This window comes from Melospiza melodia, chromosome 20 (assembly GCF_035770615.1).
Source record: "Melospiza melodia melodia isolate bMelMel2 chromosome 20, bMelMel2.pri, whole genome shotgun sequence".
Lineage (NCBI taxonomy): Eukaryota > Metazoa > Chordata > Aves > Passeriformes > Passerellidae > Melospiza > Melospiza melodia.
Window position 1 is genome coordinate 14166425 of NC_086213.1, and position 13792 is coordinate 14180216.

The 13792-nt window shown below is 44.3% G+C and overlaps 1 protein-coding gene across 1 annotated transcript in view; it reads left to right on the forward strand.

The window, feature by feature from the left end:
• The first annotated feature begins 213 nt into the window (after positions 1-213).
• The window catches only part of TMEM132C (transmembrane protein 132C), a 165773-nt gene continuing 152194 nt past the window's right edge, over positions 214-13792 (forward strand). The window contains exon 1 of the mRNA XM_063173218.1: positions 214-293. Within this exon, the coding sequence (XP_063029288.1) occupies positions 248-293 (46 nt within the window). The 5' untranslated portion in view covers positions 214-247. The remainder of the gene's footprint in view (positions 294-13792) is intronic.

A 13792-nucleotide genomic window follows, 5' to 3' on the forward strand; every position in this document is an offset into this window, starting at 1 on the left:
AGGGCGCGGAGCGATGGCGCGGGCGGCGCGCGCACAGAGCTAACGGTGAGGAGCCCCGCAGCCCCGGGCCCGGCGGGACGCGGTGAGGAGCCCCGCAGCCCCGGGCCCGGCGGGACGCGGTGAGGAGCCCCGCAGCCCCGGGCCCGGCGGGACGCGGTGAGGAGCCCCGCAGCCCCGGGCCCGGCGGGACGCGGTGAGGAGCCCCGGGCCCGGCGGGACGCGGTGAGGAGCCCCGCAGCCCCTCGGCATGGCGCGGGCGGCCCGGCTGCTGCTCGGAGCGCTGCTCTGCGGAGGTAAGCGGCGCGGGGAGAGCGGAGCGGGCACCAGTTGATCTTGTCAGCCGTGTGAACTGAGCTGCCCCTTCCTCCTCTTCCCCCTGCCTTTTCCTTTCAGTCCTGCCGCTGCTTCTCTCTGCTGCTTTCTTCCTCGCCGGGTGTGTGAATGGTGGGAAAACCTTGCGGGATTGCCTGTTTCTCCTCTTAGACAAACGCAAAGTTTACTTGCTGTCCTTAACAATGATGATTTTACACATGCTTGTTAATTAGTGCGTTGTGTCAAAGGAGCGCCTCTGTGGGAGGGGGTGTCCCAGCGCCAGCTTGGAGCGGAATTTGGGCAGCGGTGAAAGCTCCAGGAGCGGCACGGTGACAGTGTTTGGGAATAGCGTCCTTTAAATTCTGTTGGAATTGTGCGGTGTTGGCTCCGGAGCCTGGATGGAAGAGCTGTCACCTGGGTTGGACAAGACGCTTGTTATCTTGATTAAAGGGACAGCTGAGGAACAGGTTTGGCTTAGCAGAGAGGTCATTTGAATGATCTGCTGGTTTTTCTCATCTCTGAACTTGTGTGATGAGAGAGTTCCTTTGACAAAGGCACATCTCTTCTGAAGTGGCTCAGGGATGCAGACAGTGCATGCTCCCAAGGGAGATTTCTGTGCAGAATCGTAGGTGACTGCCGTGTCTCAACACTTCTTGTTTTCTTGCTCAGACGAAACATGATGGTTGTGAATGCTTTTATTAAACCATGCCCTGCTCCCCGTCTGGGTTGGGAGGGTGTGGAAACTTCCTAAGCTATCTGCAATGCCTGCTGTTGTTGCCATTCCTAGGAATAAAAACATAATTTTGCACTTTATCCTACTGGTATTAGTGGTGCTCTTTGACTGTCGTAAGAAGATTACTGCTAAAAGACTCTTCATTGTTTAGCTCGGTCCAGCCCTGCCAACCTCTCTCCCAGGGCAGTTGATTGTGGAGGCAGCCGTGAGAGATACGGAAATGTCTCAAGGGTGAAGCAAGAGCGGAATCAGGAGCAATTCATAAAAGGACTTTTCCCACCCCATTCGGCAGGGAAAACAAAGTACTCGGCAGAAAATTGCATGGCCTCTTAATGCCGGTCATTTCAACGTGCGTTAAAATTAATGGACAGCCCAGTGACTTGACACGCGATGTGAAGAGCCTAAAATGCAGGTTTCTGTTCTGATTGCTGTAGCCTGGAGGGGACAATTAGATCAGCCTCGTGCTCACCTTCAGAGACTGCATGGGATGAAGGTTTGTGAAGGGTGCCTGGCGTGGTGTGGGGCTGCTTTGATGGTCACCGGCGCATCCATCCTCTGCAATGAGCTGTTGGTAGGCTGAGTTAGGCACCACTGCATGGGCGCTCCTCTAGGAATGTATTTGTACAAGAGAAATAGGTTATGATTCTTCATGAAGGCAGCAGAAAGTGCTACAGGGAGAGTTTATAAACAACCCAACTCCTAGAGCCCTGCTGGACCTGGCTCAGCCATGCAGGAGTGGTGCCCCAGCCAGGCACTGCCAGCAGCTGCTGCTGGGGCTCCGAGGCTCTGCTGTGCCAGAGGAAAATACAAAATATTGCTTTCCTTCAGGGAAGAGAAGCAGAGGTTCTGAGCGGGGAATTGGCCCGGGCATTGTTGGGCACTGTATGATTTAGAAAAGAGCCACTTAATTAAACTTATTAAATAAGGTGTTTGTATAGTTTCCTGTGGCGCCTTAATGAGCGTTTCATTTGCGCTCCCCTCGTGTATTTGCACTCTCTTTGTTGGCGCGTGAGGATAGTGATTGTTCTTGAGAGCTGAAGTCCAACTAAATGAAAGTCACTTTATAGCTCGCAAGCAAAAACGTTTGTAAATGTGCTGAGAAACTTACTGTTATAGACAAGTTGTCGTTTGCTATTTAAAGAGCCATATTTACTTCTCTAAACTCATTAGCATCTCCCATCAGGCTTGAATTTCTAAGAAAATTCTCACGAAATGTTGCCTTAGGCCTCAGTGCGCCATTATGCCGGGGTTATTATTTGGCCAATAATGTTAATTCATTCAATCTCAAGAAAGAAGCTTGGCATTTAATTTAAGCCATGCCTCTAGTCAGACCAGGATGTATGAAAGTCAGCGTGCAAAAGTGCTCTTGCATTTAGGTGCAAGCACATGTTTTACATACCAATTATTGGATGGCTGCTCCTTAGGTGGAAAGGATGTGTGTGAAATTGTATTTACATAAGTAAATCCCAAGTGTATATATATTCCTTTCAGGAAATGACCTCTTTTCAGCAAAGTGCTAATGCATGTGCTTAAGCCCCTTTATAGCCTATAGGAGGTATTCATGAGCTTGAAGGAAGTTTATTTATTTATTTTAATAGCTTTTCTGAGGCAGGGCGAAATGTGAACACACATGTCCAGATTTACTTCATTTTGTAATGGACAGATAAGTGGGGATCTTCATTTTCTTATTAGCAGTGAGCTAGAACAAAAACAGAAACTGCAAGTACACTGAGCCCTAAAAAAGCGTTTAAGGGTGCCCAGCTAGAGAACTGATTTGTTTGCACAAGCATCTGTAAGTGCAGGAAAGTGTTGATCAGGAGCAGCTGCTCAAGGTGCGTGGGGTTAGCAGGATTTCAGGTACAGAAGCAGTGTTTGAGCCCAAATGCAAACACAGCTGTGCATCCATAGGTTGGCACAGCACCTGCCCGGGTTCTGCTCTGCCCTTCTGCATCCCACAACCCTGCAGTACGTCCTTGGTTTTGTTACACTGCAGTGGACACTGTGTGAGGCTCTTTATTTTGAATATTGTATCATTCTGATTGTAAATTAATCAAGCAGCGAGGGTTTTTTGTATCTTATTTTGGAAGTTCAGTAGCGTGGCACACCCTACTGTTATGGAAAAGTTCGTAAATTTCCTTTTTCTCAATTTCATCACGTTAGTGCTAGCCAAGAGCACAGCAGGAGCTTGCATTATGTTAAATTATAGCTGCGTGGAGTTTTTATAAGTGGCTGATCTCTCTTCTGGATAGAACCCTTTCAAAATGGAGATGGTGCTATTAATATTCCACTTTACTTTGTTTTCATATTTGGTAGTAGATCAAAGTTTATTAGACACTGTACTTACCTAGTAAAACACCCAGCAGTTGTACTGTAAATGGCTGTTCAAAGCTGCTTCTAAGTGCATGACTGTGATATAAAATATCATCCCTGTAATCGCTTTTCTAATGCATAAATGTGTGTCTGCCTCTTCAATTGCAGAACTAAATATCTGTGTAAAATTAAGTACTAAACAGCACAATGTTATGTTTTCTTAAATGGCCAAATGTTAGTAAGCATTGAGAATTCTATTCATCGGGATGAAGGGATGGGGTTTTATTGTGAATTGGGATTTAGTTCCGTGTTTTTAAACTCTAATGACAAAGCAGAAGCTCAGCACTACTGAAAAGGTGGCTTGTAAAGGAATAGCCAGAAATTCTGAATATTGGCAAATTTGTCAAAAGTGTTGGAATACCAACTTTCCTGATTAGAGTTTCCAGGGGAAAGCCCCTCTGCAGTAAATCTTTCAGAGCTTTTGTTCCCAGGTGTGGTTAAGGTTGTGTCTATCTAAGACAATTAAGTGACAAAAAAGTAAATTAAGCTTGCAATCTTCAGGGTGTGACCATGCCATTAGAGAGGTATCAGATTTCTGTGCAGAATCCCAGTTTTCTCCAGGGCTTTGGTAAATTTGTTTATTTACTCATAAGCTGCATGCAAGTTTGTGCTGCCACAGCGAGATTTTGGCAGTGGTTCATATCTGGCAGGCTCCACTAGATGTGTCCCAGCTACTCCCAGAGAGACAAAAAGCATATTATGATAAAAGATGTAAAATGGCAACAAGTTGAGAGAACTGGGGTGTAAAGACAGTAATGGAAAACCATCCAACAGGGATGTTAAAAAGGTGAACTGAGGATGCTGGGGAAAGCAAATGCATGTTTTGGGTGGCTTCCAGTCCCACCTGTCCATCAGGCTGGAGGAGACATTCCCTGTGCAGCAGGGAGAGTGACTGCACAGAGGAGATGGGCTTGGTGTAAGGGAGGTGTGAGCAGGGATTGTACCTGCTCTCTGCTGCCAGGATCACCACTGCCTTGCTGGTTTTGGCAATCATTTTTCTCTCTGTCTCTTACCCACTATGGTTGCCACTTTGTGAAAGACTCGACCCTGGTTTGGCCACCTTGTCCAGTGGGACTTTTTGGTTTGTTTATAACCTAAACAGTCCAGATAAAAGTACAGGCAATATTTTGGGATGCTGTAAGGTGCTAGCTTAAGGTATTTGGCTGAAATTTCACTTGCCTGTCCTTCATAGTCATTAGCAATAACTTTCTGGCCAGCAAAGTTGTTTTTGTCTAGTTCAAACTCTTGTCCTGACTTGCTCTTAGAGGCCTGAGTCCTTTATATTTTATTCAGCCTTCCTTACAGACTCAGTACCCTGGCAAAACAGTTTCACAGTGTTCAGCTCTTCAAGCAGTTGTACTGTTTTGTGTTCTGTGGACTGGCTCAGGCTCTAGTGACAGATGTGACCCCTTTGAAACAGGGACGGACAAATGGTGCATTCAAAGTTCATAGCTTCTGCAGTCTCCTCACTCAGAGGTATCTGCTAAAAGCCTGCGGATGCATCTCGCTCTGGAAATCATTTCAGCCCAGCAGTGCCTGTGTTTTAGTTAGCAAATGGAAATACTCTCTCTTTATCTATTTGTTCACATTTTTTTGGGTCAATACACAGCCTCAGGTCAGCATTTTTCTTTTCAGCTGTATCTAGTGAAATGACCTAGTGAGTGTACTCTTCTATTTTCCTTGCTAGTCTAAAGCATATTAATCTGTAGAGCTTGGATTCCATAAACAAAGTGTCATCCCCATCACTAAAATTACTGGCAGCTTTGCAGCCCTGGTCAATTAAGTGAACTTTTCGTTAGGGGAGTACGTTGGGACTAAGTGGTTCTTTCCCATTGCACTTAAGAAATGTGCTAATGTCTTCCTGTTGCAGCCTGACATCTTGGGTCAGTACCTTTGTGCTTGCAGACAGCCTTTGCTGGCACCTTTTTTGCTTGCATAACAGAGATCATGCGAGTTGTAGTGCCACTGTCATTAGCAAAAGCTTGCACTTAACAACTGTGCAGTTTCAGCAGCTTGACAGATGTGGGCAGCCAGACAAGTCCCCTTAAGTGGACACTTTTATTGTACATTGCTGCAAGAATTGAACCTGATTTTGCCATCCAGTGGTGCTACAAGTGGCATGGGTGAGGTCAATTTACTTAGATGATTCTCTATTTTTGGTGAACTGTTACACATAAAGTGACCATTTTGCCTTCAAGTGGATGTATTAGATGTAAATGACAGATATTTTGTTAATGTTTTTCTGTAATATTGTATTGCTGTTAGAAAAACGAGCTGTGATGAAAAGCTTTGTCATTCCAAACAACTTCTGAAAAGCATTGTAACTTCATGTAACCATTTAATTTTTCCCTCTGATTGAGAGTGAAAGTTAACTTTTGAAATGTTCATTTCTGTCCTTGTGAAATTTCCATTTTCTAACCAGTTGTATTGCCTGAGGGTGCTGTTCCTTACCAGCCTGAGCCAGTGGAAATTGATGCTGCCAGGTTTCTGCCCTCTCCCAAACTGAGCTACCCTCTTTTTGTGTGCCAACCCTGGCATGCCTCTGATTCCCCTGGAAACTGCTTCAGGGGAGATAAAGCACATAAAATACGCTTTTTTATTAAAAAACAAAAAATAAAAAAGAGTGAGTTTGTATCACCTTGGGATCAACTTACTGCTTGAATCAGCAAGAAGGGGGAGGGAGAGCAGGGCTGAGCTGGGTCCTGCAGCCCTGCAGTTGCAGTGGTATGGCTTTAATTTATCCCTGGGACACTCCAGGCAAAAAAGGGATTGTTCTGGGAGTTGCTTACATCATATATCCAGTGCAGGATATTAAACACTGAGAGGTTAGAGAACATGAGAGGCACTCTGTGAACGATGCAGCTTTGATTTCTCTGTTGGGTGGAGTTTTTTCTCATTTTGTTGGTTCTGTATCGTGTTGAACAAATAAAAGTGAGGCTTATATTAATATACTGCCATTTCCTCATGCAGGTAGAATGTGCTTTTTGATGCTTAAGATAAAACTGTTTTCCTGAGCTCAAACCAAACACACACCATCACCACCCCCACAACAAACAAGAAAATCCCCAAACCCTGAGTTTCTTGCACTATTATTTCGAACAGGATTAACAGCACTACTTCTATTAGCATTGTCATTAGGAGAGTTTGGTTTTAGTTTGTTATAAATTCCCCAACCATTAACTGTTTCAGCTAAAGGATCCTGTGCCAAGCATCTGCCTCAGATTGAATCAGTTTTTTTCTTTTCCAGAACTTCAGCCAAGAATTCAGTGGTTTACAAGAACAGAGCTCATGGAGGGGGGCAGGGGGGTAGAAACTCTGGATTTTCCTTTGTTTAAAAATAGTTGCTGACCTCTTGTTTGGGAAGCATCGATACCCTGATGAAACGTGCCAGGAGGACACTTGGGAGATTGCTGAGGAAACAGTCCGTGGGTGATTTGATGGGATGTCAAGTTAGCAGTGTTGGAAAGGATAATTTTGCTTACGACAGGGAAAGAGTCGATGTGTCCTTAGAGCTACAACCCACGGAGATTGCTGTGCCCTGGGCATTGCCTGCCAGGGTGAGCCCTGCCCTCCCGGCAGCTCTGGGTGCTCTGTGCACAGTCTGAGCTGGGCTGTGGCAGGGCAGTGCCCATCCTGGTGTGTTCCATGCTCTCAGGATGCTGTGCTGGAGCAGCAGAGCAGCACAGGTGGGCCCAGACCTTCTGTGGTGCCTCCTGCTCCAGTGCCCTTGTAGCCAGGGGGAACCTCCCTTGGTGGACGTGGAGTCAGGCCCTGCTGCTTTGGGACTTGATTACCAGTTTCAATTCCTGCTGTCTGAGCTGAATTCCCCAGTCAGTCGTCGTGCAAGGCCATCAGACTCGTGTGGGGACTGAAGCCTGACCGGTGGCCTGTGTTTGCTGGGCTGCTGAGGCATGTTTGATTCATGCAACTCCTTTCCAGCCATGCTGGGTTGGTGCTGTGGGTGTGCTGGTGCAGACAGCAATTACGCCTTATCCATCTTTTTTCTTTTAAATCGTTTTTTCATGACTTGAAGTGGTGCTTTTTTTACTTTCTAATTTCATATCTCTCTGGAAACAGCCAGAATGTTTGATTTTTGCACTGTGGAATCAAATGACCTCTCACTCTGCTGGCATGAAATAAAGAGTAGCAAATAGAATAAATAACTACTGTGGGGAAGTTAATATAGTATTGACTTCTGAATACCTGATAATTTTCACTGATCAGAACCTGGGGGAAGAGAGAGATGGAATTTGGCTGCCCCTTAGTGAGGGGTAGATACCTACTTATGAATAATATCGCCCTAAAAACTCATGAGGGTTTCAATTTTGCTACAGATTTATGTAGAATCTTGTAGAGCATCCATGTGTATTACAGCTTTGTCATACTTCATAGCATATTTTGTTGTTGTTCCTGGCATTCCCACATTTTTAATGATGAGTTTAATCTGGCTTTCTCTATCTCTGCTCTTTTGGTGGGATGTGAACTTGGATGTTTCATGGCTGCAGGTGTGCAGCATTGAGCTGTTTGGATGGAGAAGATGCATCTCTTTGTGCACAGCTGTAATTTTTATTTAGACTCATACAGCAGAAGGTGGTACAAGAAAGGGCCCCTCGTTTTCTGGGCAGTGTCTGTGCTGTGAGATGCTCCTTGGGTGACTTTGTGTGTGACAGGCTTTGGCACCAATAGCTAAGGAGTGTAAACCCTCTGCCTCACCTGAGGGAAAAGCCTCTGCGTCCTGGAAAAGCTGATGTGATGCTGTGTGAGCTTGGGATCCCTCTTGACTGGGTCTCTCAGCAGGTCCATCCTGCTGTGTCTTCAAATCTTTGTCTTTCAGATGGCCTTACTTTTACAGTTAAAAATAAGGAGTTGTGTTTTATTTGGCAGAGTGACTAATTGCTATATTTTCTATCTTTAATAGGTGCTCAAAAAACAGTGTTTTATGACAGATGTTACTGAGCTCTTACTGTATCAAAAGTCTTTGTGCTTCTCTTTTTCATAATTACACCCTTGATGATTCTGGAAAGAAATCTACTGAAGGAATTCAGGAATAGGGAACTCTCTTCCCCGTCTATGTGTTGAACATGCTCCCCTGTCATTCCATCACAGTAGAAGAGGGAAGAGCAAGCAATTCCAAGTGGTGTTCCCTATTTTCCGTAATTCTCTCCCCAGCTGTATGTGCAGATGTGAATGCTGAGGTCACCTGTCAGATTTCATTTGTTCATCTGGAAAATGGAAATGGCTGCAGCACTTGATTATCTTTTGTTATCATAATGTGGATAGGAAAATTTTTTACTTTGGGGTAAATTGCAAGTTCTTTTTACAACAGTACCTGCAGCTGACTGGGGAGTACTGTGAATTATTGCTGTTCCATTTTTACTGAGGAATAACCCCAGTCTGATAAAAGATCAGGATCACATGATAGTGCTCAACAATTCACTGCAGGTGCCCATTAGTTACATTTTCATATTGATTCCATAAGCTGATGTGTTGTGCTTTGGAATGTCAGCAAGCTGCTAAAAGGAATTTTTCCAATTGTATGCGACATAATGGAATTAGAATCTTCTCCTTTTTCCTCTGGAGTGTCACCAGGAGTCTGCAGATAAAAGGGTGGTGCTGACTGGTCTTGAAAGACAGATGTGGAAACACCTATGGTGCAAGGTCCATCTGGAAGGCCTTTATTGCATTATAGCTTCATTCAAAGAGGCACAGATTCGTCTGTTGCCTTGGCTATTTCACGGATTAAAGTTGGATATCGCTCTAGTTCAGGCTCAAAGCTTCACAAGTCCTCAAAGCTTCAGGCTTCCATTGAACTTTAGTCTTGGTTTTGAAAATTCATTTAGAATTAAATTAGCTGTAGCGATGAAACTGTGGCACTTTAATAGGAATCATCAGATGACATTTAAACATGATCCTGTAGTGCAGTCATGTCAGAGCTGGTTTGAGGTAAAAAAATCATGCCTTTAGGCAATATTGTTCAGGAAAGTCACAAAATGCAAATGGTTCCTTTGAACATAGCTTACACTGATTTGTTTTTGTTTTGAGAAGAGGAAAAGGATCCACCTTTGTCAGTTGCTGAGATGTGTCAATTGGAATTGAATCCACAGTTCTGAATGCCTCTAAGATTTGGATCCTGATCTAGACCCTGAATTGCCTCTCTCAGCTTTATAGAGCAAATCAATTCAGCAGTGCTTCCAAGCCCATTTAGACTTCAGCAATATTCTGATCTTTTTGTGCTTTGTGCCTCTTGCACCTCTTCCCTTCTTTTTCCCTTTTAAGGGTGTGTCAGATTGCAGCCATGGCTCTCCAGGGCTTGTTAGTTTTTCTTGACTTTTGCTAGTTCATTATTTTATGACTTTTCTAAAATTAAAGATGAGATTTTAGTGTTAGAACCTGTACATGAAGACCTGCCAAGGCACTGGCACAAGCTGTTGGCTGGCAGAGTTTATTTATCTAACAAGTCATGGTTGCTTGGTAAATGCCTTCAGCCCACCTTGTTTTCCATGCAATTTCCCTTCCAGTGAACAAAGCCGGATTTGATGTGTCATTCATTCATAGTGTTACTCACAGACAGTTAATAGTTTACAAAGATTTCTTCTCCCCCTAGCATTTATGTATTCCTTTGTTGGAAGAGGGGAAAGTTCAGGATGTCAGGTATCATTTGGCACAGCCAGACCGTGTCAGAGTTGAAGTGATTTTGGAAATTTCTCTCTTTTAGTGATAATTATTCTCTTTAGAAGTGGTAGGTGCAGTTCAAATAGAACTATTTCATTATCCTTCATAAGAGGATGTTTGAAACAATCTGAGCCCATTTGTTCAGCTTATTAAAGGGCATTTAATGCAAATTATTTGGCTGTTACAAGTAGGGGCATTTTAAATGCATTTGTCCATGATCACTTATTTGGTTTTCACCTCTAAAGAAATAAAATGTAACCAGAATTTTCCTTGCTCTGCCCTGTGTCACGCAGTAGCCTGGCACAGTTTCTGGGTGCAGAGGGAAGCTGTTTTGGTGGAATTTTGCTCTGGAGTTTATCAGCACAGCAGTTGCCCATTTCATCATGACTTTATCAAATAATAGTTCCTGTGCTGGTTTCTGGCTTCACCCGATGCTGAGAGCTCCTGAATGTCAGTGCTGTCTCCAGCTGACACAGGGGCGATACCCAGGGAGGGTGGGAAGGAAGCACAGCGTTTTCACTGCTGGACTGGAGACTTCGGGTGATTTGGTTCTTACTGGGAACTGGGGCTTCAGACTCAGTTTTGGTTCAATGTACTGGCCCAGGTTATTGTTACTGCTGCTCAAGGGAATGGCCTTTGCTCAGGAGGGAGATTTGAGTTCCCAAATGCAGATATCTGATTTAGAGGGAGGGGATTTGCTCTCGGGGCTGCACCTGGAAGTGTTTTCTGTGTCCTGGGCTGGTGGGAACAATTTAATTGTGCACAGGTGTTGGTAACGACAGAGCTGCAATCACAGGTGAACTTTATTAAACCAATTATTTCCCAGTGAGCGTGAGGGCCTGGAGCTCCTGGTGAGTGGGCAGCAGGTTTTGGGAATCCATCCCTTTTTTTACAGACTTGTAGATAAAGTTAAGATCCTGAACTGCTCTCTGCTCCAGTGACCACAGAGGAGTAAGGAGTGCTTCCAGAGGATGATTCACACTGATGGCATGTTTTGACTCCCATGGAAAGGACCTTTCTTCTTCCATCTACAGAGTAAGTTTGTATTTCTGGCCATCAAATGGGGGTGAAAATCTCCCTTTTCTGCTACCTGTGCTCTGTTTTGTGCATTTGGTTATCCAAATATTACTCTAATAAGTTATCCAACCTTCTTAGAAAACAAGGTGGGAGTTGCCAGCCTCTGCTTTTGTTAAATTTCTGTTTGTTATTGAGGGAATATATTTGTATTTATATTGAAATTTACTATACTAAAACGGCACACAAGTAAATAGCACTTTACATAAGTACAGAATATACAGACCCCCACCTCAACCCCCCTTTTATCATTTTTAATTTGTCTCACCACATTGCAGGTTTTACCTCCCTTGACTGCAAATGAAATCACACAGTGTGAGCTTTTGGGAAACTGTTTTGAGGAACAGAAAATGCAAACCACATGGTACATTCCCCATGTGAAGATTTAGTGGAGAAATCTATTTTCTTTGGGAAAACAAACTCCACTGGGTTTACTAAGTGACATTTCAAAGCAGTTGGAGATGAAAGGACTGTGGTCTAATTCATTGCATATGTGATATTTCCTGGTGGATAGGTGTTATGTTGAGAGAGAAGCCAGGGATGTGCTGTAAAACTGAGGGGGTTTTGGTCTGAATTGAGTTTAAAAATGAGTCTAATCCCATTTTTCTATCTAAAAAGTGGCAGATACCAGTGATCAGAGTGTGACAGAGTAACTGTGCAACACTTTGCACTGTGATACTTTTAAAATGGGACTGTCTCGAGCTCAAGCAGTTTTAGCTGAGGTTTTTCCTGCTGTGTGTTTTCTGACTGATTCAGAAGAGTCTCTGTGAAGTGGCTCAGTTGTTCCTGAGAACAAAGGCAGCTGGAGAATCCTGAGTTCTAGCCAGCCAGAACCATTTCCAGGAGCAGCACTAGTTGGGTTAAATCCTGTGATTCTCACTTTTGGAGGCAAAGATAGATGGTGTTTTCCTTAATCTCTCTTTCTGAAGTGATGATGATGTATGAATGCTAGCATTCATTTTTACTAAGTAAGATTCATGACTGCAGATAACTCCTGCAAACACGTCCCTGCATTACAAAAAGGTACATAAAAAGGGGGATGAAAATATTTTGAAGCTTTTGGTCTAATTCCACAAAAAACCTATTCAAAGTCGCCAGACTTCTTGAGTCAGAAAATTGGGTTTATTCTGCTCTTAGTGCAGAATTGAGGTGGTGCAGCAGCATTATTCTGGAATCCTGTCTTTAGGGAGAAGCTGCCTGTGGATGGCAGAGCTGCAGGTGGGTTTTGCTGGGTTTGTTCCTCTCTGTGAGCCATGGTGGGCCCAGTGTGCAGGGGGAGAGCAGCAGAGCTCCCAGAGCCTCCTTCTCCAGGGAGGAGGAAGCACTCAGGGCACGCCAAGGGTTAAGGAACAGGTGCTTATCCACAGGCCTGCTGTCTCATTTTGCACTCAGGATGGATAGCTTCCTGGGAAAAAATCCCAGTTTTTGGGCTGAAGGAGGGTATTGTCTGCAGGCTGGGGCTCTGTTTGCTCCAGGAGCTGGAGGTGTGGGGCTGAGCTGAGCTCTGGAGCAGCTCTGGGAATCAGTGGTGGGGCTGTCCCTGCTCTGCACACTCAGTCTGGGGGCAGCATCCCAGAACACATCCCTAACAGCCCTTCAAAGAGCACAGCCTTGTCCTTCACCTCTGGAGCAGCCCTGGGAATCAGTGGTGGGGCTGAGCTGAGCTCTGCACACTCAGTCTTGGGGCAGCATCCTAGAACATGTCCCTAACAGCCCTTCAGAGAGCACAGCCTCGTTCTTAGGAGCCCCATGCAAGCCACAGAAGGAAGATAGGCAGGGGATAGCTGGTTCTAGGCATCTTATATTTCCTCTCTGCAATTCCCCTTGGTGTCCAGGACTCCCTTTTCTGAATCCTTCTGTTACCTGCCCTTGCTGTAGCCAGATGTGCTGGGTAAGTTTGCAGGTTAACATGTGTCTCATGAGGAGCAGAGACTGTAGGAGGACAAAGAAGTTTAGTAACACTCTGGGGAATTATTTTTCCTGCTGCACACTGTGCTGGGGGGAAAAAGGCACATTTCTGTTCTGCTTTGATTTTTTTTTTTTTATAGCTGTCCCCAATGTATGCAGGATATTTGATCAGAACTTGCACTAATAGTAGTCCTTCAGAAAATCAGGCCACAGGTTTTCTAATTAGGCATCTGTATTAGCAGATGCTTCTAAGAGTGTAGCTGCTAATTTTGCTGTGCTGCACTTCAGCCTTTTAAAATCGTGGAAAATTCTGTTCAAGCAAAAGGCTGTGTAAGTAAATGTAATAATATTTCTGAAGTGTGCTGTGTAGTACCATGATAAGCTGCCTAAAAAGTTTATCAGAATGTTCATAATTCAGTGCAACACTTGAATATTGTGTCTTGAATGACTGCACGGGGTTATACATAATGATAAAGAAATGGTGAGCAGCTGTCTGTTCTGTCAGCCTCGCTCACAAGTACTCTGGAAGAAATAAATTGTCATTAAAGGCTGGATCTTAATGCATATGTATGTGGGGATGAATTAAGTTTAAGTCTGGATTTCCTTATTACTTTTTTAGTGCTTTCCTTGGCAAACTCAACATTCTTTTTTTGTGAAGGAACCTTCTGGCTCATTGTAGGCTATTCCTGCTGCTTTTAATATCCTTTGAGATTGATTCATGAA